General features: G+C 32.2%; 2 protein-coding genes across 4 annotated transcripts in view; one reads left to right on the forward strand and one right to left on the reverse strand.

Moving 5' to 3' along the window:
- Positions 1–1,744: 1,744 nt before the first annotated feature.
- LOC148625443 (protein-glucosylgalactosylhydroxylysine glucosidase-like) lies at positions 1,745–16,572 on the reverse strand. Of its 2 annotated transcripts, XM_088568980.1 has the most exons (13): positions 16,428–16,572; positions 15,601–15,701; positions 14,553–14,755; positions 13,292–13,520; positions 11,972–12,191; positions 11,389–11,536; positions 10,405–10,644; positions 9,494–9,706; positions 9,054–9,165; positions 7,954–8,072; positions 6,153–6,250; positions 5,335–5,466; positions 1,745–2,269 (listed from the first exon to the last, which is right to left on the reverse strand). In XM_088568980.1, exons 1-13 carry the CDS (start codon positions 16,434–16,436, stop codon positions 1,784–1,786), a joined length of 2,310 nt encoding a protein of 769 aa, XP_088425106.1. In that variant the 5' UTR covers positions 16,437–16,572; the 3' UTR covers positions 1,745–1,783. The 2 variants fall into 2 exon arrangements, with proteins under 2 accessions (XP_088425106.1, XP_088425108.1); XM_088568982.1 differs by lacking the exon at positions 9,494–9,706.
- Positions 16,573–23,151: 6,579 nt separating this feature from the next.
- Positions 23,152–24,116, forward strand: part of LOC148625444 (cholecystokinin receptor type A-like) — a 29,272-nt gene continuing 28,307 nt past the window's right edge. The window contains exon 1 of one of the 2 annotated variants that reach the window (XR_015919922.1): positions 23,152–23,398. The gene's annotated coding sequence lies outside the window, so the exon portion shown is untranslated. The remainder of the gene's footprint in view (positions 23,399–24,116) is intronic. The other variant, XM_088568987.1, reaches the window with a different exon arrangement.

The following is a 24,116-nucleotide window of genomic DNA, read 5'->3' on the forward strand; positions in this document are numbered from 1 at the left end:
GTGGTATGAAGCAAGAACCTCCTATTTAATTGTGCATATTACCAGGAACTTTTGATCCCCAAATTTTTGTAGGAGTTATGTCCCTTTGAATTAGAAATTTGCCAAAAATCCTCACAAATAACCTTGTCAGCATTACTTCTCTGAAACTATTGAACCAAAAATGCTCAGAACAGTTTGCAGGACGGGGAAAACATGTTTCTGCAAACAAAAACAAATTTTAATTTTGGGGGTTATGGCCTTAAAATGGAAACTTCGATAAACGGTTGGGGCTATGACTTTAGCCAAGTATATTTTCTGATTTCTAGACGATAACTTGAGTGAAAAGGAATAGATTGATTTGAATATTGTACCACAAAGTGTCATATCTTCACAGGAAGTTTGGAATGATTTAATTGCTTAACTTAAACCAATTTGGAATGAGGGCGAAACAATAACCACTTTGGTCTTGGTCAAATTTCTATTCTTTGTCAAATGTCTAATCGTTATCAAAATTTAAAGCTTTTTGAATGGAGTGTCAATATTTCGTCCAATTGTTTAGGGTTCGACCTCTGCGGTCATATCAAGCTGCGCACAGCGAAGTATTTTATTCAAGGTCTTTTTTTTGTACATGAATGGTGTTAATTTGTTTTCGTACCGTACCTCAAAAGAGATTGCAGCAATGCCAATAAAACTTTGGTGAATTGTTTATATATATTGATGTAAGATCCCTTTCAATTTTTGTAAATTTCTAGATTTAGAGTAATGTTACTTCGTTCATAAAAAAGGTTTACAGTTTCCGGAGTACAATTCTTCTTGCACCCAATTTCATGAAGCATTAGAAAATAGTTTATAAATACTGACCTTTGCTCCCTCTCAACTTGTAATGAATTTCTGATAGGACGTTATTCATAATTTTCCATTATTGCACAGTAACTTCAAAACTTTTCAAGCAATTTTCATAAAACTTTGATGAGTTTATTTTGGTATTAATTTTGGCTTCTTGATTTTTTTATATGTTTTTTGTCATATATTTAATCACAATCAAATTTAGAGCTGTTATCAAGCTTGAGTTTAGTCTCCTTGATTGTCCCATTTGTTCAGTTTTCGACCTCTTTGGTTGTATTAAGCTGCACCCCCCTTGCGAAACATTTTATTAGTTATAGGAATCGGAGACAAATGTTTTTGATAAGCACCACTAAAGCAGAAATTCTTTCACCTTTAAGGAATTTTAAATTGTGTTGTATTGTTTCCTAACCAATTGTTGTGTCCATATTGAACAGTAAGTCCCTATGTTCAAGTGTGTCAAAGACTAATATTGTGTCAATACTTTCACCAAGTGAACTGAGTTCAACATGCTTCGAGAAGCTCTCTATTAGCTTTTGTGTTCCTTTTCATTGGTTAAGATTGATGTTTGCAATGAGAAGTATTATAGAGCAAATGTCTTAATGCAAATTTTAAAGTTCTTTGGTTATTTTTATCTTTATTCCAAAATATATGTTGCGTCAAATATCACGATTTAAGTCTGAGCCTCGACCGTTGCAACTATGTCGTAATGCCCATGCAGTACATTTCTATAGTATTGTATTCAGACAAGATGTGACAAAGTTTTCAAAGCAGGTTTTTGTCATTCGATTAAAAAGTGATCATCAAAAAAAAAAAAATTTAAATAAATGAATAAAATAAAAATAGATAAAAAAAATTAAAAAATAAAAATAAATAATAATAATAATCACATGCAAAGATCAAGATGGGAATGATTTATAACGACACTTGACACATTTATTTACAAGGCACCATATCTATATTAAGGTATGCAAATAAACACGAGACCAGCTTCTAGTGCACCATAGAGAACATACATTGGAAATAAAATGGTTAAAGAAGCAGCATTGTTTATATTAGAATTACCAGCTACATGCTCCTTAGCAGTCTCCTTTAAAGCCAATTTTCCTCTGGGAAAATCGTTAAAATGATCTGTTCTTAAAACCACTGTGTCATTATGTATGGTTATAGCTGTCAGATCAGAAGAATGGGTCGATGGTTTATACAGGGTTATCCTTATGTGCGTTTGGTTTATTATAAGGTCAAATTCGAATCCTTTGTAATCAAGCCCGTTCATACTCCACTGCGATACATTAGGAAATAAAACTGGGTTTATGTCAAGTTGTGTGTCTCTAATACGAATTCCTCCATAACCGAACATTACAGCTTGAAGTAAGCCTCCCGCTCCGGTGATAAAATTAACGCATCTTGGTCCATCGGGGGATTTGAATGGCTTTTCACTGAATACCTTTTAAATATAAAACCGTTATTTTATTTTTTAAAAGAAAGAAAGTGCAACAAGTCCATACAGCTGAGGTCACATTGCTATATCGCTTTGTGCCCAATCATCAAAAGCGCTTTAACTCCTCCTTTATATTCTTCAAGCCACAATCAATCAAGTAGTCTTTTGTATTCTTTTGTACTCTTACTACAATTTATACATTTTCCTTAAATATAGCTAATTATATTAAGGATATTGCTTAATATCAAGCACAACATTCACAATTCTATTCATCTCGTTATATGTGTTACGTTTACATGTATATGAATGAATTGGAGTGATACATCCGAAACGTTAACACTCCCATTTGAACCTATGTACAGAAAAACTGTTTCGATATTTTTATCAGTTCAAGCGATTAAAGGAGGACCTGTAAACGTTGCAATATTCATATGTTCATAAAATCAAATATGTACATATATACATAAAAGTGAAACATATGGTTATAATTTGAAAGAGTTATCAAGGGAACCAAGGTTATAGCGGTAATCAAAAGAATGTAATACAGGGACAAAGACCAGACATGGAAAACAGACATACACAACAAAGAACATAAAGTAACTAAAATCATACATACAAAGTAACAAAAGTAAATGAGCAACTCGGATTCCACTAAAAACTGGGAGCATGGACCAGGTGCACCGGTAGGGTAAGAGTCCTCTGCTTTTCTAGAAACACCCGCGGAATTGCTCATAAAAGTCAAGTCCGGGGTAGACAAACGATAATGGATAAACATTTCTGATGTTTCTTTACAGCTCTGTCATCAAAGATTTATATCAATATCATCAATATCTCTTTGGTATTTTTTTACTTGTATTTATATTTTTTATGCATTTTCCTTACAAAGTGGAATTCACCTTTTCTCTTTTGTATGCGTTGGTACGATTTATGCGTATTTAAGGCTGCCTTAAATGTGAATATTTTATCATTCAGTCCAATGCCGCATTCTTAATCTAAAATACTGCATGAATGATCGATCTTAATCAGCATTTAAAGACGTAGAAGCTGCAAAATGTCTTTCCTCTGTTCATGAGAAATTTCTTGTTGTCCCTGCGGACAAAGCTTCAAAGAACATTGTTTTTGCATGTAAAGCTATAAATGCTTAATAAAAGAGCTAGAAATAAAAGTAAATTAGGATAATCCAAAATACACACACGGTATGTTCAACAAGGATGAAACCCACTCTAACCACAAGTCCTTTATGGCCTCATTGACTATTCCTTCAAGGGAGAAGTCTGAAGATTTACCTTATTTGTATTGTATTCCAAAACTACATAAAAATCCATACAAGAAATGTACATTCAGGGTCATCTGCTTGTTCAATATAAGAGCTGCTTGTACGGCTCACCAAAAATTTGTCCGCAGTGAGGAAAGGACAACAAAAATACTATGTAACTGTTAACTCGTGTAGTGGTATTAATCATATGTGGATTCTGAAAAAAAACTAAAGATCTTTTAGATAATCCTAAAATTGCTCCTTTGCTGAAGTTAACTCTATTAAAACGTTTGACTTTTCAACATTATATACAATCTTGCCACACGATAAATTGAAACCAATCATCCGCAAAGCAGTTAACTGCAATTTTGATAATTCTTACAAATTTGTTGTTTTACGCTGCGATTCCTATATGGTTTATCACTACAAAAAAAGAGAGAAAAAATTGGTACACCGATCAAGAAGTGATTAGTACGTTAGAGTTTCTCCTCGACAACATGTATTTGTCACTTTTGAAGGGACAATTTTTCAACAAAGTATCGGCATTCTTACGTTCACTAATTGTGCCCCTCTCACAGCCGATTTGTTTCTTTATTCTAATAAATCGTAATTCCTTCAAAATCTTGTGAAAGGCAAAAAACTTGATAGAGCATTGACTTTAATTTCACATATCGATATATTGATGATGTTCTCTCCATTATAATAATTCTAAATTTGGAGAATGGCTTTAGTTTATTTATCCTCCAGAACTGAAAAAATGAAGAGACTACTGACACACCTTTTAGACCTTCACCTCGAATTCGACGACAGTAGTCATTCCAGCACAAACATATATGACAAATGAGATGATTTTTAATTTAAAATTTAAAATTTAAAAACTTACCTTTCTTGTGCAATAATATACCAGCTAGATCAGTATATGGTGATAATACTTCTCAGTTGTTAAGGTATGTCAGAACTAGTAGAAACTATACTAACTTCTTGCGATACCACCGTTGCCTAAGAGACAGGCTTTTGGACCAAGGTTATAAGAAAATACGTCTCAAACTCTGTCCAAAAAGTTTTATTTCCGACACCCATATCTTATTGGAAAAATACCCTGTTTCTGACAAACATATTATAAATGATATGACGGATTTTCATTATGTCTTCAATTTATTAATTAATTTTTTTTTAGTTTTTACTCCTATAGTATTATCATTTCACTTATTCATTTCTTTATAACTTCTTACTGTTTTGACTATTCCCTTTTCCGATTTTGACTTGTTGCAATTTGATGCTCCAAATTTGTGTTGAAATATACCGGAAGTAATCGTAATAGCAACGGAAGGTTAAACGCGTTATAAAACCTGGTTTAATTCAGTTTCACCTTCCATTTTTAAATGCCTGTATCAAGTCAGAGCCATTGTGTGCTTTTTACAACCCCTGGTATTGCCATTTGTTATGCGGACTATTCCTTTAGACTACTGCTTAGATTTTGTCAGTTCGGTAATTTTGTTATTACCCTTCATTAACCATATTGTATGCCGCCTGTTTGCATTTTAATATTCCTGAAATGATTAACCGTAATGGAAGCCGGTAGTTTCTCGCGCAAAATACCCGATTATAACAACGATTTCCATGGGAAATTCGTGTACCACGTCTGGACAATTTCGATGGTCTCAAATTTTCCAGTTTTTACCTTGATATTGCCATCTGCCATACGGAGTTTTTTTTTACTACATAGTTAGACTTGCCTAGAGTTATTAGTTCGGTATTTTTTTTAAATTTCTTTCCATCGAAACTAGAATACAGTAACTGCGATGATATTGGGTACCTTAAACGGTCCATTGATGTTCCTCAGCAGCATTTGGAACATCTGGTTAGCTTTATTCTCATCTTGAAGTTCAAGCCAGCCTACAGTATGCATACTCCAAGTACCAGTATCCGGACCAAATTCATCTGTTGTCTGGGGAAATGTTAAAATACGGGGCTCATCATTTTAAAGTAACTCTTAAAACTGATTAAAACTTTGATCAGGTGCTAAAAAGAAATCGAGGAAACCAGGATTGGAACGGTAATAAAAAGAACATAATCCCGGTATAAAGACTAGATCAAGAAAATAGACACACACAGCAAATAACATAGAATAACCAAAATAATAAACACACAAAAACAACAAAATTTAATGGTAAACCTGGAGTCCACAGAAAACTAGGACCATGGACCAACGGTACCGTTAAGGTAAGGAATAGACGAAGAGGGAAAACTAAGAGGTTAAAATAAATAAAGTGCTTAAGCGTTTCTACTCATATGAATACCTTTTAAAACATTTTCATTACGCATATAGGTAACGCAAAGATTTTTAATTACGTCATTTTTACCAGGTATAACTTATTCTTTGGTTAAAAAAAATCGCATATCTGTATAATATGTTGCATACATTTATTTAATGTCAGTCAATGATCTAACAAGAGAATAAGTTTATTGGTCTAAATAGACATCCTTTTACATTATTACAAGCATTTATGTGATGCGATATCAAAGACTTTGCGGAGTCTTTACAGGGAGAAATCAAATTCTAAGAAATTATTATGGATTTTTATTGAGGAAATCATTATAATGGGAAAATAAAGTTTCAAATAATTCGATTACCTTTTCATATGCTATCAAATCATTTCTTCTTACTTCCTGGTCCATAGGCATCAAAAGCGGAAATCCCAAAAGTACAACGTCTGATTGTTTTATTTTGTCTGTAAAATGGTTATTACAATCTAGTATATACAAAATATATTAATCATATCGATATTGCAAAATATGCTGTACCCGTGTTTCAAAGAGGTTTCAAAGAGCAGCATTAGAATCAAAACATAGGATATCAAATGTTTAAAAGAAGTACTCAAAACCAAATTATCGAAATAGGAAGTCAAATTAATCAACAAGAGGATCTACCATGTACAATACATGGAATGAAGCCTTGGCGTTTTAGGTAAAAAAATATCTTAAAGAAATATGATGTAGGTCGGAGTCAGATAAGACTACTGAGTTGGTGAATACCCTCGAGGTCTCCGATATTTTGTTGTTTAGTTCAACATTTACTTATCACTGAAGTCTTTATTTTTATATACGAAGAAAATTTTACGCTGAATACACGAAAAAAATATAAACACCAAAGTTTGCATAATTTTTCTAACATCTTTAATTTTAAGAGAGAAAAAATGTAAGACGCTAGAACATATTTTTTCAATAATGTTTGTGAAATGCCAATTATCACTTTCGGAACTGGTTTTGCACATAAAAATGTATACTTGAAGAGAAAAGAAATATTCCAACTATATTTTCATGCAAACGTTGCATGTGTGATATTCTGATCTATCAATTAAAGTAGTGTTTCAACAGTAAAAGATTTCAAAAAAAAAAAGAAAAAAAATCAAAACATACTATAACTTTGGAATGATTCATGTAATGAAAGAGTAATCAAGGGAACCAATGTTATAGAGGTAATCAAAAGAATGTAATCCAGGGACAAAGACCAGACACGGAAAAAAACTTCTAAGATATAACTTTCGCAGGCCAAGTACATGACGTTATTAAGAAATGCTATTATTTTGATTACAGTGTTTCTTTATATTCCTAAATATTTGGTTTTAATACTGGGGATGAGAGGTTACTCCTATAAACACGTGTACAGCATATTAACATTTTCAATATTTATAGGATTGGTATTTATGTTTTTAGATAACAATTTGTCTATTTTCGAGTACCCAAATGATATACAAATATACATCATTTAATAACTTGTTGCAGGTACTCAAAATGTTGTATATCATGCCGTTTGTTCCAATTTGTTATGTCATTGAGCTGTTTGCTACATATTTATTTAAAATATCTGAAGTACTTTTAGGAAAATCATTGACATCAATCGGACTCGATACATACAATTTCATGAGTCTACGTCTCGTTCATGTTGTGCAAACGCTAATGCAGAAAAGCCCTAACTAAATTTATATACAAATGTATAGGTATACATGTATACATATGCATCACTTGACATGTGTACTCTTTAATGATTTTTTTATGTTGACTTTCTGATTACATTGCATCTTTTTTTTTTATTGTATTTGATTGTTTAAGGAATTGTCAGTATATCTCTTTAAGAGGAAAGAAAGATGTGAATGAATGAATGATATATCAATGAGTTGTTTGCCATAAACTTATTTAAAATATCCCCATACATAAAACGTCCGACATAGTCCATAAAACCCCCAATAAAATGATGTAAGCTCAGTTTGGTTCCGGTTTTATAAAAAAGTTCAAATTACTCTTAGCTGTAAAAAATATTTGTTTTGTTATATAAAATCTCTGGCAGTTATCCCATATCTTTTTAGGTATGGTACTTAACATTGAATATAGGACAATATTTAACCTAATTCTTTTAGAATTTAATTACATGTACCTTGAAATGAAAATCCCTCGAACTGTGGATGGAATTTCCCTTCGTCATCATAAAGTATTCGTATATTACGAGCAGTATTTTCCAGGAATGACATCTCTGAAATACGTGATTTGTCGATTCTAGGAAAATATATGTGTGTCAAAGTTGAAAATAACTAATCCCATATTAGGAATGAAATTTTAACAATCAATAGCTATTTCTGTATAAGAAAATTTTATGCCTAAGCCCCAAATTTCTTTCCAGAGCCCGAGTTGCTTGAGAAAATCTATATGTAATTGTTTTGGATTCTTTTTTTTTCATTTGCTTAATATTTGTACATATTTGTATATGTGATAATTGTCTTCCATCGACCCACAAGTATTTCAACATCCTGTTTCCTTTTATTTTTATTTACTTAAAAAATGTATCACCACGAGTATTTCTGTTAGCTGTACCAGCGCAAAACATGTCTATATCTCCGAATGAAAAATAAATCCTGTTTTTACGAGTCTTCTAACTTTATGAAATTTTCATAAAATATTTTCATAAGTCATTAGTATCATTTTTTTAAAAGTAAAAGTAATCAAGAGATCCAAGGTTATAGCGGTAATCAAAGAGTAATCAATGGAACCAAGGTTATAGCGGTAATCAAAAGAATGTAATACAGGGACAAAGATGGACAAAGACCAGACATGGAAAACAGACATACACAACAAAGAACATAAAGTAACCAAAATCATACACACAAAGTAAAAAAAGCAAACGAGCAACTCGGACTCCACTAAAAACTGGGAGCATAGACCAGGTGCACCGGTAGGGTAAGCATCCTCTGCTTTTCTAGAAACACCCGCCGAGTTGCTCATAAAAGGTCAAGTCCGGGGTAGACAAACGAGGAAAGGAAAACTATGACCCTTGAATAAATCGGTTTTCAAATGTCTGAAATCCAGTTTTTTATGTTGTTATTTATTTAGTAAGGACGAGTTTTTATTTCTTTTTAGGAATATCAAAAAAAAAATCAAAGAAGCATCTATTTATTATGCAATAGTTCAACCACATGTAGATTTATAAAATATGGAGTAAAGAATAAAAGTACCAAATATTTTAATCTAAATATAACTCACATGTCATATCTTTCATTTAGCCAGGAGGGCAAAGCTAGACTTAGCTTAGCATTATAGTTGGTGAAAACTGAGTTGTTGATATTGTAATGATACTCATCAGGACCCATGACGCCTGAAGTAAAAAAAATCAAACGATATATATATGTCTACGGGTAACTTGCTTATTTAATTAACATTCTAGAATATAATTCAACAGCTTATGATATTATTTACAAAATCACGTGGAAGCAATAACTACATAAAGATAATATATATTTCTATAGTACATGTGGCCAATTCAAGAAAAAAAACACTTAGATACCATTCTTTATTTAGTATGTGGTAATCTATATAACAAGGGAATTTTATAAGACTGAAATTGAACATATCATATTGTTCGTCTGAAATGCAACTCTTTGATTAGTTCTTAAACAATTCGCGTGTAACGTAGGGAACCTTACCAATGATATTATATGTGTCATTGTCGTCTATAGTCACCCGACTCTCCCAAAATCTTCCTATTTCTAATGCTAATGATGATCCATTATTGTTTAAAAAATCTTGGGCCGAGTTTTTGTCGGTGACGTAAATATACTGACGTAAGGCATATGATACGTCTGCTGTGACGTGAATTTGGTATTTCGCAGCTAAATCCCATGGACAAGTTTCCTTTCCTGTAAGGTAAGTGTTATTATTTTCTGTATTATTATTTCTCAAGTAGTCACCGGCGTTACTCTCTACCCTATCTTCACATTATTTCACATTTATATAATTGAATTTGTAGGAAACCTAGTAATAACGATACAACAGAATTCAGATAGATTCTTTTGTCTCTTCATTTTCTTTTCTACTTTTAAGATGAAAGCAATCGCAATTCAGCAAGCCATTATTTGGTAAGCGATTCAATCGTACGTGTATCCTATAAGACAACAAATAAAGTACATTAAGGGATCTGTTTAGTATTTTTGTATCTTGATCTACTGTTGAAAGTCAACAAAAGAGGAAATTCATTACATAATGAGTTTTCTTCAGCTTTGAATCGGAGATTTAAGTCCATAAATTCATCGTTCAAAATATTTATGATCGCCTCATATACTGGAAGATTGTTTTTTTTTAATTCACATTCATTTTTTTTTTTGCGCTAGACTACCGTGCATAAAATAACTTCTTTGACTAACATTGTACTTTTAACATGTTAGGAGAATGGATGTGGTGACTATGTCAAAGAGACAACAAGCACCACCAGGATGAAAAATGTATATTTTAGACCTTCGGTTTTCTTGTGACAATAAAGTATTATTGATTTATTCTTCTTAAGGGAACTTGTTAGTATGATAAGCACTAATCATACTTAGAAGAAATAGGAAATTACCAGACACAGCTTGTTCCCATGGAAATCTAGCCCCTTTAAAACCAGTTGACTGTGCATTTTCTTTTGCGGTTTCCAAAATTCTGGTTCTTGACTCAAGCATTATCTTGGCTAATCTAGGATGGAACAACATGACTGGTGGCATTATCCATGTGTCCATATCCCAGAAAACATGGCCTGCATAGTCATTGGATGGACCACCAATTTTGGCGGGATTTATCTTTCCTCCCCTGGACAAACCACCTAAAATATTCACTATTGGTGTAGGTTGCACTAAATATTAAGACTACTGGTGAAAATTTCAGCACACATTGTAAAAAATAAAAACCGGACATAAAAACTAGAATGAAAATGTATTTTTCTAACGATATCATAATGAATACTCATTGGAAAATTTTTAAAACACAGCCGGACATAGATGGCCACGATTAAATCCTTTTCACTAGTGCAAATTGTTTTTATTTTATAATATCAGTTAAAAGAACTCAAATTCAAAGAAAAAGGGAGATAACTTTTTCATTTTGTGCTAAATTTTGGTTGCTTTCTTGGGGAACTGTAAAATTATATTCTGAGCCATCCATTCTCGATTAAAAAAAATTGTACTCTTGGACACACATATGATATAAACATTGCAACGAAAAAAAATCAGTAGGATAAAACTTACCATGTGCCATCCATATCAAAGGAACTGCCTGGTTTCTAAATGGACAATATTTTAGCTATTGTGTAATAAGGAACTACATCTGTATTGTATAATTTTAGTAAGAAGGTACTTATTTTCACGCAATATTACGAAAAAAAAACCATTAAAACTGGGAACATAGACCAGGTGCACCGGCAGGGAGCTTGATTCTCGGTCTGATTCAATCTGTTTTGGTCAAATTAATTATATTAACAATTACTTATGTATATAAAAAAAAAACTATAAAAATCAACACTGAACAATCAGCAGTATTTGTAAAAAATATTTTCTTATATATGCAATACCTGGACTTAAACCAATAAATGGATTGTTAAGATTTTGCTCCTGGGGCAGGGATGAGAGTATATTGTATAAAGCCGCGTTAATGTTCTTGGACAATTCATCATTTCCTTTGACCTCAATCCTACCACTTTTCCATATTTTATTCCACTCCTGAAAGGAAATAAACTTGATATATGAAAAATCATATTTCAAGGAACCGGTGAATATCTTTATGATGTCAACTAGTTAACCTACACACAGTATAGGATTGTACAATTGTTTGCATTTCAACTTACGAATAAAGAGCCAAAATTGATTTTATAAATACCCACTTATGAATAGTAAAAAGAATTGTCGTAATCTGCGTGTGTAGTCTTTTTCATAATTTCGTGATGAAACTTATTTTTGTTATCAAGGGAACCAAGATTCCATTGGTAATTATTATAATATAATCTAAGGATAGAGACTATGCAAGGAAAAAGACACACACAACAAAGAACACAAAATAACACATACAAAAAATACAAAAGTAAATGAACAATCAGGAATCCACTAAAAAGTGGGAGCATGAACTATGTGTAAACTTGTGACAAGTAGCGTACTTACATCTGTATGTAGATTTAGTAATTTATCATATCCAAGTTCAAGAGACATGTTGAAGCTAGAGGAAGCTTCATCTTTATTTGTACTGATAGATGAAATCCATATCCACTCTTCGTGTCCACTCCTTTTAAAATCGGGTTTATATACCGTCGTCCAAAAATGATGGTAGTTGGTATGTGGTTGGAGGTTCGTTTCTGGGTGTCGGTTTTGTCCTGACCAATACCTATTCAATTGTACTAGGATATCACATTATTATCAGACTATTTTGTGTTATAACAAACTATTGAAGACAAATGATTACCTTCTCAAACACTAAAGTATGAAGAAAAATAACTAACATAAAAATTTAAGCCGTTCTGGAAAACATTGACATCTATATTACAACAATAAATTTATTACATCCTCAAAAGTTAAAAAAACCTAAAGGAATGAATTAGGGCAAAGTCAAGTGAGTTTAATTGACAACAGAAAACTCAAGATAGAATAGAACGCCAAATATAAATGGCAATATCACCGCATATATTGTAGCAAGTGAAAACGCAGTCATTTACTGGGGTGAAAATAAAATATGGAATAGTTTTTTCCACTTTTAAGGCAATATACACCAAATACAGATCTAGTAATATCTTTTCTTTCTTACATACACTCGCATTTGCTATGCAATGAAATACTGAACTATTTATTCCGAGACAAGGATATCCCATATACTTATCTGATATTATATGAAAATGCTTGTTTCATACTTAGATTAGACAAGCGTTGCTGTTATAAAGAATTGTGTTACGATTTGTTAAGAAAACGAAAATTATCGTAAGAAAAGACATGACCAGGAAATTTGAAATCCCTCGGTTAAGATCTTAAATTTCTTGAAACCGACAAAACTCGTTTTATGGATGGTCGTACTTTCCCTGTTTTTATCCTACTGATGTTAGACTTTTTATGTCCTCATGATGTATCAGACACGTCACAAGTTGAATGAAGCAACAGCGATAATTTTATAATTTGAAATAAAAATTATCTTGTGCCAGAAAAATGTTATTCTCAAAAGCAGTACATAAGTGTTGATACTTTTTGATAAAATATCTAATGCGATAACTTTAAGTATCTCAAGATCTACATAATTAAAGGTGCTCCTACCATATACTAGCTGCTAAAAACAACTTTTTGGGATTTTTAAAATTTGCAAATTATTATTTTTTACGTTTATTAACATTGTAAAATGAGTTGTCTTTGGTATCTTCAAGCAAATAAACACTGTTTGAAATTATCTAAGCAAACTTGAAATACAATTATTGGACATATTGTATAATTAACTTTAATAACCTTGTTGCTGAATCGATCTTCTTCTCTCTGAAGTTAGAAATATCATCCGTAAAATTATACCCATTCTGGTTGTAGACAAACTCTAGTTTTCTTCCTGTCTCATTTTCAGGTAGAATTTGTTGTCTTTGTGCATGTGTAATCAAGAGCGGTCCATACTTTCGATGTGCGAAATACGTCAAAGTAATATTTGTACTATTTTCTGGATGTTGTATCTCTTGGGTAAATATACCTATTATAAACAGAAAATTGGTATCACGGTATGTTTCTTATAGAGTTGGTGTTGTCTAACAGGCTGTCCATGTACAAATCAAGCAGATCCTATGATATGGGTGGAATATGGTAGATTCTTTTTGTTTCAAAGTAATGTGTATCATATATATGTCAAAAAGTATATTTGTTTGAAATTGTCAATATGTGGCTCAGAAAATTATTTTAAAAGTTTCCTAACAAAGCAACCAAGCTTTTCTCAAGTTAAAGAGTCTCTTCCTTTTTGTCAATGAATTGCAATGCTTTCTATATAATTTATTTCTCTCTAACTGTTGTAGTCAGTCATGAAAACATTCAACTGTGAGAAAGGGTGCAGTTGTGATATAAAATGCGTGAATATTTTTCGAAAACACAATTTGTCATGTGCCTCTCGGTGCTTGTTTTTTCCATGGACATTCTCTTAAATGATTTAATCAAGTAAAAATAAAATACAGTGAAACCTGTGTAAACCAAATCACTTTGTGACTATTGTTTGGTTAAGGAAGATGCTTGGTTTATACAAGGTTTAAAGATGTTGGAATCAATATGAAGGAACTACAGAAATCTGGTTTGGACATATCAATTTATTCAGGATTTATTATATACCGTATCATTTTTCAAATTCTTACTAATATCATGACAAGTGTAAATGTTTATAAGTCAGTAAATGTTCCTTGTGTATGCTGTCAATTATTATACTAAATTATGTGTAAAAAACTTTCTACTTAGCATTGAAGGTACTACAATCCAAGATACTTTAGGCTATATAACATTATTTTTTGTTAAGTCTGATGAAGAGGTTATTTCTGTTCGTAGTTTGTCGTCAATAAGTTTTTTGTGTACTTCCATTTAAAAAAAGCTTTCTCAACCGCTTTCTCAACTATCTGCATTTCCTGAATGTTTTTTTTTTTTTTTTTTTTTTTGGTTTTTTGTTTTGTCTCTTTGGAAGGGGTTTTGAACATCGTTTATCGTTGTGTGTTCTTTTACGTCACTATAATCTACTGCATAAAGATACCGTTGTACAAATCTAGTGTATAAACCCTTTGCTCCAGTTTGTCATCAAATAAAACATCGATGGCATTCGTTGAAAGAATCCGTGCTCGATGGCTGTCTGCTCCAATCCCGCTATAGAATCCGTTCATATATATAGTACCACTCAGTACATTTGTTGCTATATGCCCATTTCCAATTGGGGGAGAAAAAATTTCTTCTGGGAAGCTATAAAAATAATTTGTTTGACAAAGTAAGAAAGACCGAGAAATACAAACCTTCAGATCATACAGATGTACGACTCTTAGTAACCCGAACGAATCATTGACTTAATCCAACCATTGTTTAAGAAGCTTCTACATTTACTCTTATTCAATTACTTTCTCCAATCAGTGCTGTCTCGTTATCATTTTGTCTTAAATATCGAGACAAATTGTTCCTAGAGAAGCATGTGATGCTTTACCTATTTGTACATTTGTTATATTTCCATTTCGAGTTGGATTGGTTCGTGCATAGGTGAAAATAATCAGATATTATTTTATGATTAATTTCAGCCACGAATACTTTATTCCATGTTTCTTTATAAGGTTATAATCAGTGTGTTTGTATAAATGAATATGTTACTGTTGCTGAAAACTGAATTTAGGAATTATTGCGTTTATTATTAATTGCTTTTTATCATTTTAGTAGAAAATGCGGCTTGATTTCTTTCATTGTTGAAAAAAAAATCCCGCACCAATATTCTTAACGCAAGTTCTAAATTCGAGTTTTCTTATTGCGCTCTGTCAGTCACATCTTACGCAAAAAAATAATAGTAGCAATTTTTTTAATCTACTCAAGCGGTTTGAGAAGTAAACCACAATATTTTGTAAACTCAATTTAAACAAAGAATATTTAATCTCATATGAGACATATTGAGAATTGACTTTCTGACAAACACACATTTCAACTTTATGACTTTTAGGTTAACACTTTTGCGCAAAAAGGATACTCTTTTAATAAAGTTGTGTAAAAGAAAACTTCTTTTGACTAGATCTCTTCCTGTAAATGTACGAAATCAAAGTGAGACTAACCTCGTTGACGACAAACACCAAACATCCTCTTTACATGTGATCCGTTCTGAACATGCCACTGCTATGAAACATATCAAGAAGCTAACCGTCTTTGAAAATATCTGATGATAAAAGGGAATTCATTTATTTGATCAAAGAGTTAATGAAAAAGAATTTGCTATTATTGAATGCGTTTAAGTACCATTCTGTGTAAGGATCAGACAATGGGTGGCACATCAATTTGATCTTTTTTGCCTCAAATACATTCAATACATCTATAAAGCAAATGAAAATCTATTCAAATTTATCTTGAAGCATCCGTGACGTAGATATTTTTGACTGTTTATATAATTACAAAGGGCGGGATTTTTTTAAACTAAATTCCTAAAAGGACAAATTTTACAAACACTTTATTTTTGGAGATAATGATATATATATATGGAGAATACAATAAAATATCATTTTTACGTGTCACACCTTATACACATTTTGCCTTATTTTTAGACAGAGAAGTTTTTAAATTTCTCTACTTTCTTAGTTCATAAGATATAAACAGTCAATATTTCAATTTTAAGTTTTGTTTCAGTTTTTAAATCTCAAAATTATACCTTTGTCCACGAAGTTTCTAGGTACGAGAATATTTGGAGAAAGAGGAAAAGAAAGATTATGAATGTTTACATTTTTTAAATACTTTTCATCACATGTCGTTAAGGAAACAACAACATTGGGATCAGCAACTATTGACATTTTTTTAAATCATAAAAATTCTCATCTGTGAAATGAAACTAAAACATTCATATGAATGGAATATTTCAACATATGATTAAGAGCGTACAAAAATCATTTACCTGTGACATGTCGGATTCTCTTTAATAACGAGTTATCTACATGAGTATGATGTAATGGAGGTAGTTTAGAAACGGATTAATTTGTTTATACACCTACTACATATGTATCTTGAATCTCAACACGAAAAGATTGTTGAAAGATTCTATCAGTAGTTGCCGGTTGGCATGCGTTTGTGTGCTTTAATTGTTTAGAATTGACGATATGAATGTGCATGCTGTTTTCTTGATCATGTGTTTATTTATCGTATGGGAGGGGCCAAATTAGTGCTGAAAAATTGGTTTTAACATGTAGGTGCGAAGTTGCTGGTACATCCATGACGGTTGTTAGGTTAATTGATACATTGATAAAGTTGATAGAAATGTAATCATAAAGTATAGTAAATGAAAATTGTTTAAAAAAATAACCAATATTGAAGATCTTCAAGTCAAATCTATGTAAATGTTATGCTTGTGTATCTGTTAAATCATAAAGATACACGTTCATTTGGTCATATCTTATGACGAGAAAAATGTTTGGAAAATTTCTGCATTTCTAAACTTAAGGCTGCGTTCGATAATTTGTGTTAACATACATTGATTACATGCCAGGTTTACATTCGCATAACAAATAAAGGGTTTCATTTTCAGAGCATATATAAAAATATGTGTTGTATTATACCTTTTCTTTCTCCTGTCGACGGCTTTAACTTTTTTGCAGGCAATTCATTTTGAGAAAAAAATAAATTCAAAATAATAAATCTTTGAATCGTATCTTCATCAGATAATGAACGGAATCGCCCTGGAGTCACCATTGGATTTTTTCCGATGAACAAGTACAAAAATTTGTCGTCCATGAAGGTTGATACTTTTTATATAAAGTTATACTGTAAAAATGTTTGTCATAGCGAAACATTATTATTTCGATGTATGCTTTTCAATTTCAGAAGAGCTAAATTCAGGGATAGGAAAGGCTTCGATTAATTTTCATTAAAAATTGTTCAAAACACTGTTTGGTCCATTATCGTTCAGAGTTCCATTGGATATTGTATGAAGAACTGTAAAAAAAAAAAACGATGACCCGACATCGCTTTTAAAATCAATTTCAAATTAAGAAATAAATCACAGAAATTCTATCACTGCTACACCACGGGCTGGCCATTTATGACGATCTTTAACCCCTCGCTATCGCTCGGACCAAAGTAATGTGACATAAATTGCCATCCTGTGTTAAAACAATGATAAAATGGACTTTCAATGATTTATATCTTTCAAAGTTTTGTTACCTATGATAACCGTACGCTTACGCCATATTCGGTTGTTCTATTAGGTGAACACCCACTAAAACGTAAGAGTTACCATCAAAGCGCCGATCGCGTTGAACCTCGGAAGTCATGAGATATTTATAGGTATTTTAAAATCTATAATCCGCTGATGGTAATTTGTTCTTCTGAAAGGTTAATTATTTACAACGGGATCAGCGCTTTCACCACTACTAGAACTACACACCCACACAAAAACTGATAATTCGAAATTTCAATATAAATTTCGTTTTCTTCTTCTTTTCTTTCTTTTTTTTACGTTCCATTTCGTTTTCTTTCGTTTCTCAATGTGTAATCTTGACAACCTATTTTTAGTTTTAAACTTAGCCAATCACGTCCATATATGGATATCAAAGGCATTGATAAAATATAGTTCAAACTTCATATATGTATTTGAATTTGACAATCAATCATGTAAAATATCATTTCAAATATCCAAATGATACTCGTGTAAATTTACACGAATAAAGAATTGTGGGAGAAAATTTACTCTCACACAAACTACGTCCATTTTAGCGAGTGCTTCTTTAAGGACGTCATATTACAATAAAAATTAGATAACACCCATTTCTCTTTATTATTAATATTGACCCAAATCTTGTAGGAAGAACTAATTTGCGGGGTAGTGGGTGGGTCAATACATGATTTCGAAAATTAGATTTCTTAGTAATGCTGTCAAATTTTGTACTTTTGATATTAGTATAGTGTTATCAAATCACCTTCGCCACACCAATCTAATGAAAGTTTTGAACTATAGTAATTAATTTTTACCATGAATACTAATATGATGTATATTGGTTTCTTAGTTACAGTATTGGCGTACTATACAGAGATGTTGAGTTGAAAATTTTTACATGTTACGAAGCGTATGCGTTAAATATTGTCAGAATAATAACTAGGACACAAAGTACAAATAACATTATATAACAACACTTTTCAACTTCTCATGAAACCGGTCATTTTCAGTGAACGACCAGTACTTCGATCCTTTCTCAGTAGACATTACTGTTTGCGATATGTGTTGTTAAAATGATCAAGTACACTACTTTAATGGGGTAAAATTACCATGCTATGGTATTAGAGTGGATGAGGAACTGAGATGGTGTATTTAGGGATATGGATACTGAGAGAATGTTTTTAAAGTATTTTATGATATAGAAAATTATCAAATTCAATCACAAATTAGCAAAAACATTGTCTACTATACATGACAAATATGTTGTCGTACCAGCAGACAAAGCCCAAAACAACATTGTTTGTGTCTGCAAAACGTTTTATATCCAATGTTTATTATCAGAGGTAGACGTAGAAAATAATAGCAGTGATAAGACCTATATTGCTACCACTCTCTCCAAAGAAGAGATTGTGGAAAACCATAAATCTGTGCTATCCTCTTTTGGTCTCTCTACCAAGGACGATGATTGTGATTTACCGTTTATGCACTGGATTCCTAAACTTCACAAGAATCCATACAAACAACGTTTCATAGCTGGATCTGCAAAATGTACCACCAAACCTTTTTCAAAACTCATAACTTCTATACTCACAACTGTCAAAGAGGGTCTGCAGTCCTACCACAACACTTGTTACTCCCGTAGTGGTACTAATTCAATGTGGATCCTGAAAAATTCGAAAGATCTTTTGGAGACAATCAGTTCAAGACTATTATCTGATTATAATGGCATTAAAACCTATGATTTTTCAACACTGTATACTTCTATTCCCCAAACTCAGTTAAAATCCCGACCTAAAAACATACATCGTTGTTTTTCCAAAAAAGATGGTACACCTAGATACAAATATATAGTTCTTGGTAGAGATACCTCATACTTAAGAAATAATTCCAAATCATCTTCCAAATATACAGAGGAAGATGTTTACAAAATGCTTGAATTTTTAATCGACAACATATTTGTCCAGTATAGTGGACGCGTTTTGCAACAAACGGTCGGCATTCCAATGGGAACAAATTGTGCTCCTTTACTTGCTGACCTATTTCTTCACTCTTATGAGGCTGACTTTATAGCTGATTTGATCAGAAAGAAAGAATATCGTTTGGCTAGATCCTTCAATTTCAGTTCCCGCTATATAGATGACGTATTATCTTTGAACAATCCTAATTTCAGGGATTTGATACATCGCATCTACCCAAAAGAACTTGAGATAAAGGTTACTACAGATACTGTGAAGTCAGCCTCATATCTTGACCTACACTTAGAAATCGATGGTAAAGGAAAACTATTGACCAAACTTTACGACAAACGTGATGACTTTTCATTCAGAATTGTCAACTTTCCTTTCATCTGTGGCAACATCCCTCCGGCTCCTGCGTATGCAGTGTTCATATCACAACTCATACGTTATGTCAGAGCTTGCCGAAACTACGCAGACTGTTTGTATTGCGCTAGAAGTGTAACAAATAAGCTTCTGGAACAGGGTTATGTTGCTACAAGATTGAAGTCATCACCACAGAAGTTTTATGGTCGTCATCATGAACTCAAGGATCGTTATGATGTATCCATCAGCACCATGAAAACTGATTTATTCAACGGGTCATAGTTTGCCTTTCCTCGTTTGTCTACCCCGGACTTGACTTTTTATGAGCAACTCGGCGGGTGTGTCTAGAAATGCAGAGGACGCTTACCCTACCGGTGCACCTGGTCCATGCTCCCAGTTTTTAGTGGAGTCCGAGTTGCTCATTTACTTTTGTTACTTTGTAGGTATGATTTTAGTTACTTTATGTTCTTTGTTGAGGATGTGTGTGTTTTCCATGTCTTGTCCTTGTCCCTGGATTGCATTCCTTTAATTACCGCTATAGCCTTGGTTCTCTTGATTACTCTTAGACACACAGATAAACAAATCCACCATTTCTCCTGGGGAGAAGTATACATGAAATTGGTTTTTAAATATTTACACGAAGACGTAGTTACACAGAAGTTGCGAACGAGAGAAACACATTTGTCAAGACATCATCAAAACAACAAAATTACAACACAGTGCCCGATTTAGAAGCAAATTGGCAAAATGCATGGTCTCTTTTCCACCATTTCCATTCATCTCGTTATATTTTCAGCATTTTTATCTTCTTTTGTATACATATTTGCATTAATATATTTTTTGACCGATTGCTCTATGAACTCAGCCATCTAATTTGACTTAGGCCTTTATTTTTCCATAACCTCTGATGTATTAATACCAAACACAAAAGTTTGCACAAGTTTAAATAGAAACAGAAAGTGAAGTATTCAAAATCTTTTATTATGGAGAAAGACAAATCAAAGCCGACTTTTACAAACACATATGCGACGAAGTTAACGGAAAAGACATAAATAAAAATAAGTGGGCAACTCGATTTACATGTTTATGAAGCATGGGCCTAGTATAAATTTCGCTGAGACCTTTCTTTAAAAAAAATACGCATCAAAGCATAAAATTATGATTGTAATTTGACAAAGTCTTTCAGTGTAAAATGACATGTTTATGCTACGATTTTGTATGCTATAACTCAATAATGTAGTTATATTGCATGCTGGTAGCAACAAAGCAGTATGTTCGAAGGGGAAAAGATAACTAGGAAGACATGTCCATTTGAATTGAATCAATTTCCTTTCTAAGATAATTGTGATCTATTAGTCTTTCATCCGCCCACGATTACTTGGTGTCCATTTGTCTTGAAATGATTTTCTTGGGAAAAACGTTATCTTGCATTAATTTGTATAACGCTGATAGGAAATTATTTATTCCTTATGAATAAATACACTTAATGCTGCCCCAGTACTGTCGTTGCATGATGAGTTTTAATAAAACTTACTATCACATGATATGTAGGTTTAAAAGGGAGGTAGCACATAATAATGATGTGATAAGGTATCTAACAAATGATTATTTATCATGTCTATGACAAGGAAGTTTATCTTCTTCAAGGGTTCAGTTTTCAGAATACTTTTTTATTTCCTTGATAATAATTGATTGTCATATTTTGTTATATGACGCATGAATCTTACTCAAAATCTAGAATAAAAAGTAGCTATTATGTTATTTAACTGATCTTTACTTATTTTGACATGTACAGTGGAACCTGCCTAAACTGAACCCTGAATGATCCGAAAATCTCTCTTAACCAGACACTTTTTAAAGTCATTTTATATCAATTTGAATGTGTTTTGAACCTTAGTAAGCTGCAGACCTTTCACAAAAAAATCGTTAGAAAAAAATTAGTCTTAAGTTATGATGTCACAAAACTTTGATTTATTATGACGTCATAACTTACGACTAATCATACACTTACGATTTTTTTTGTGAAAAGGACTACTGAAAACCTGCCTTAACCTTGTCAATTTTAAAGTTCGAAAGAGATTGAGTTTAGAAAGGTTTCACTGTATATAAAACCTTCATAGTAAATATAGCAATATAATATGAAAGTAAGATACTTTTACAAATCAAATTTTCTTGGTAAATTGAACTTAGGAGTAATGTGATAGGAAATTAATAAGGTAACGTAACAATTCATAATCTTAAGGAGGTAGACCTAGGGTAAGGGACACAACCTTTAAGAATAATTGGAAGGTTTGTATTCGACATTTTACATCAATCTTATGTAAGCATCTAATTAACTTCGATTCATTTTATTCTGCTTCAAACGAAAGCTTGAGAGGCTTAGGTGAAATTGAATATGATACAAACATATCACTGATTTCATGTGCTATGTCCCTTACCCTAGGTCTACCTCCTTAAAAAAAAAACTTTGGACACACTTTTTAACATTAAAATAATTAAACAAAAAAAATTGAAATTGACTGTTTCATATAATTGAATGGTTGAATATTTGCTTTATTGATGAATAATTTTGCGAAATTAACTCGTTGGTCATTTAAGGTTTTGAATACAAAGTACATTAGCATAAAGTTAGCAGGCAAAGCTTGGAAATATGTGCTATTAAGTACTTCTCTGTCTAAAAAAAATCAGACAAAATGTGTATAAGGTGTGGTACATGAATAAAGAGACGCATATATTTTGTTGCGTTATCCAAGTATTTATACCTCTCAACCTCCACAGTGGGAATACTGCGCTGACAGGAGAGTTCCACTTATTGGTCATGCGGGAAAGGTGAGATAATGTAATTTTCGTTTTGGATTTTTTTGTAAAGAAACCGGAAGTCAACATACTTGCTAAAAAGCATAAAACACACCCTTTTCGCAAAGTTTATCTATAAAATATTTAAAAATAAATGTTTTTCAAAGACTTCAAAAATTCAACCTAAGTTAGGTGGAACGATTTGTCGGACGATAATTTCAAAAAAGGGGGACGTGATTATTTTCTTTCAAATTAGTAATACCCCTGGGCTATATTTACCTGACACAATTGCATCCCCTGACTTCTGATTAGTCAATAATGTGATTTCATGATAGGAATGACGCAGAGCTTTCTAAAAATACCACATACTACCCATCATTCCATGTGAAGCGTAGTAAATAAAGTGGTTGAGAATATGAAAGTTGAAGGAAAAAAATCGACATTTTGCGGTGTTTTGCGATTGCAAAGCAAAGATGAAATGATGGTGGACTGTCATATATTCCACACCTTCAATATGATTGACTAACATTAAGCAGGCTGATGTTTTGATTCTCTGGACGATGTTACAAACGATTTAAGCCATGAAGAAAGATACATGCTGTGAGTGTGACGTACAAATGCTATCAAGCCCAAAGCCCAATAGCTCATCATGTGTTTCATTATTTTATTTTGGCTATCATAATCAGCTTCCTTGCTCGTAATTCATTCTCGATTGAATCATATATTTTTTCTTTACTCTTGAAGGACATATTGACGTGAACATTCATTTCTTTTTGTAAATTGTAGGGGGGGGGTCTTTTGCGGTGATCTCTGTGAATCCCTTAAAAACGCTGGTTGTTTTGTACAGTTAAATTATTAAACAACCGTCTAATATTTTGGAAAGCTAGGTCTGCATTACAAATAATAAATGAAAATCATTAAAAATGCACTTTCAAAAAGAAAATGTGGGAAGTAGGTAGTACTGGAGCTGTAGATCCAGAGATTTACAAAATTAAAGAGGACCTTTTTTCTTCCTTCAAAGTATTTCTTCATTATACATTGAGATGTCAGAGTTTTCCTATCCTCAGTTTAAATGAATGATGCTTTTTAATTCCTGTCCATCTGCATGACCAAATCAGAGCTTTCAAAGCATGAACTAAATATTCTCCAAAAACCAACATACAAACACAAACAAAGAATATGAGCACTTGTTGACATCCAATTGTACTGTAGAAATTTGTCATTCATTTATAATTTTCATCATTATTGATATAAAACTACTTCATAATTACACTTTATCAGTCAATAGATACTTTTTCTACTAGGATATGGGATTTAA

Source organism: Perna viridis, chromosome 2, assembly GCF_037379345.1.
Source record: "Perna viridis isolate PV_CMFRI_1.1 ecotype Kerala chromosome 2, ASM3737934v1, whole genome shotgun sequence".
Lineage (NCBI taxonomy): Eukaryota > Metazoa > Mollusca > Bivalvia > Mytilida > Mytilidae > Perna > Perna viridis.

Excerpts from the sequence above, each read along its gene's own strand:
- LOC148625443 (XM_088568980.1), bottom strand. Across the intron at positions 9,707-10,404 it reads ATGGGAACAAGCTGTGTCTG|GAAAGGAAACTTGTCCATGG; the intron begins GTAATTTCCTAT and ends CTTACCTTACAG. Across the intron at positions 8,073-9,053 it reads CTAAATGAAAGATATGACAT|AATCGACAAATCACGTATTT; the intron begins GTGAGTTATATT and ends ATATTTTCCTAG.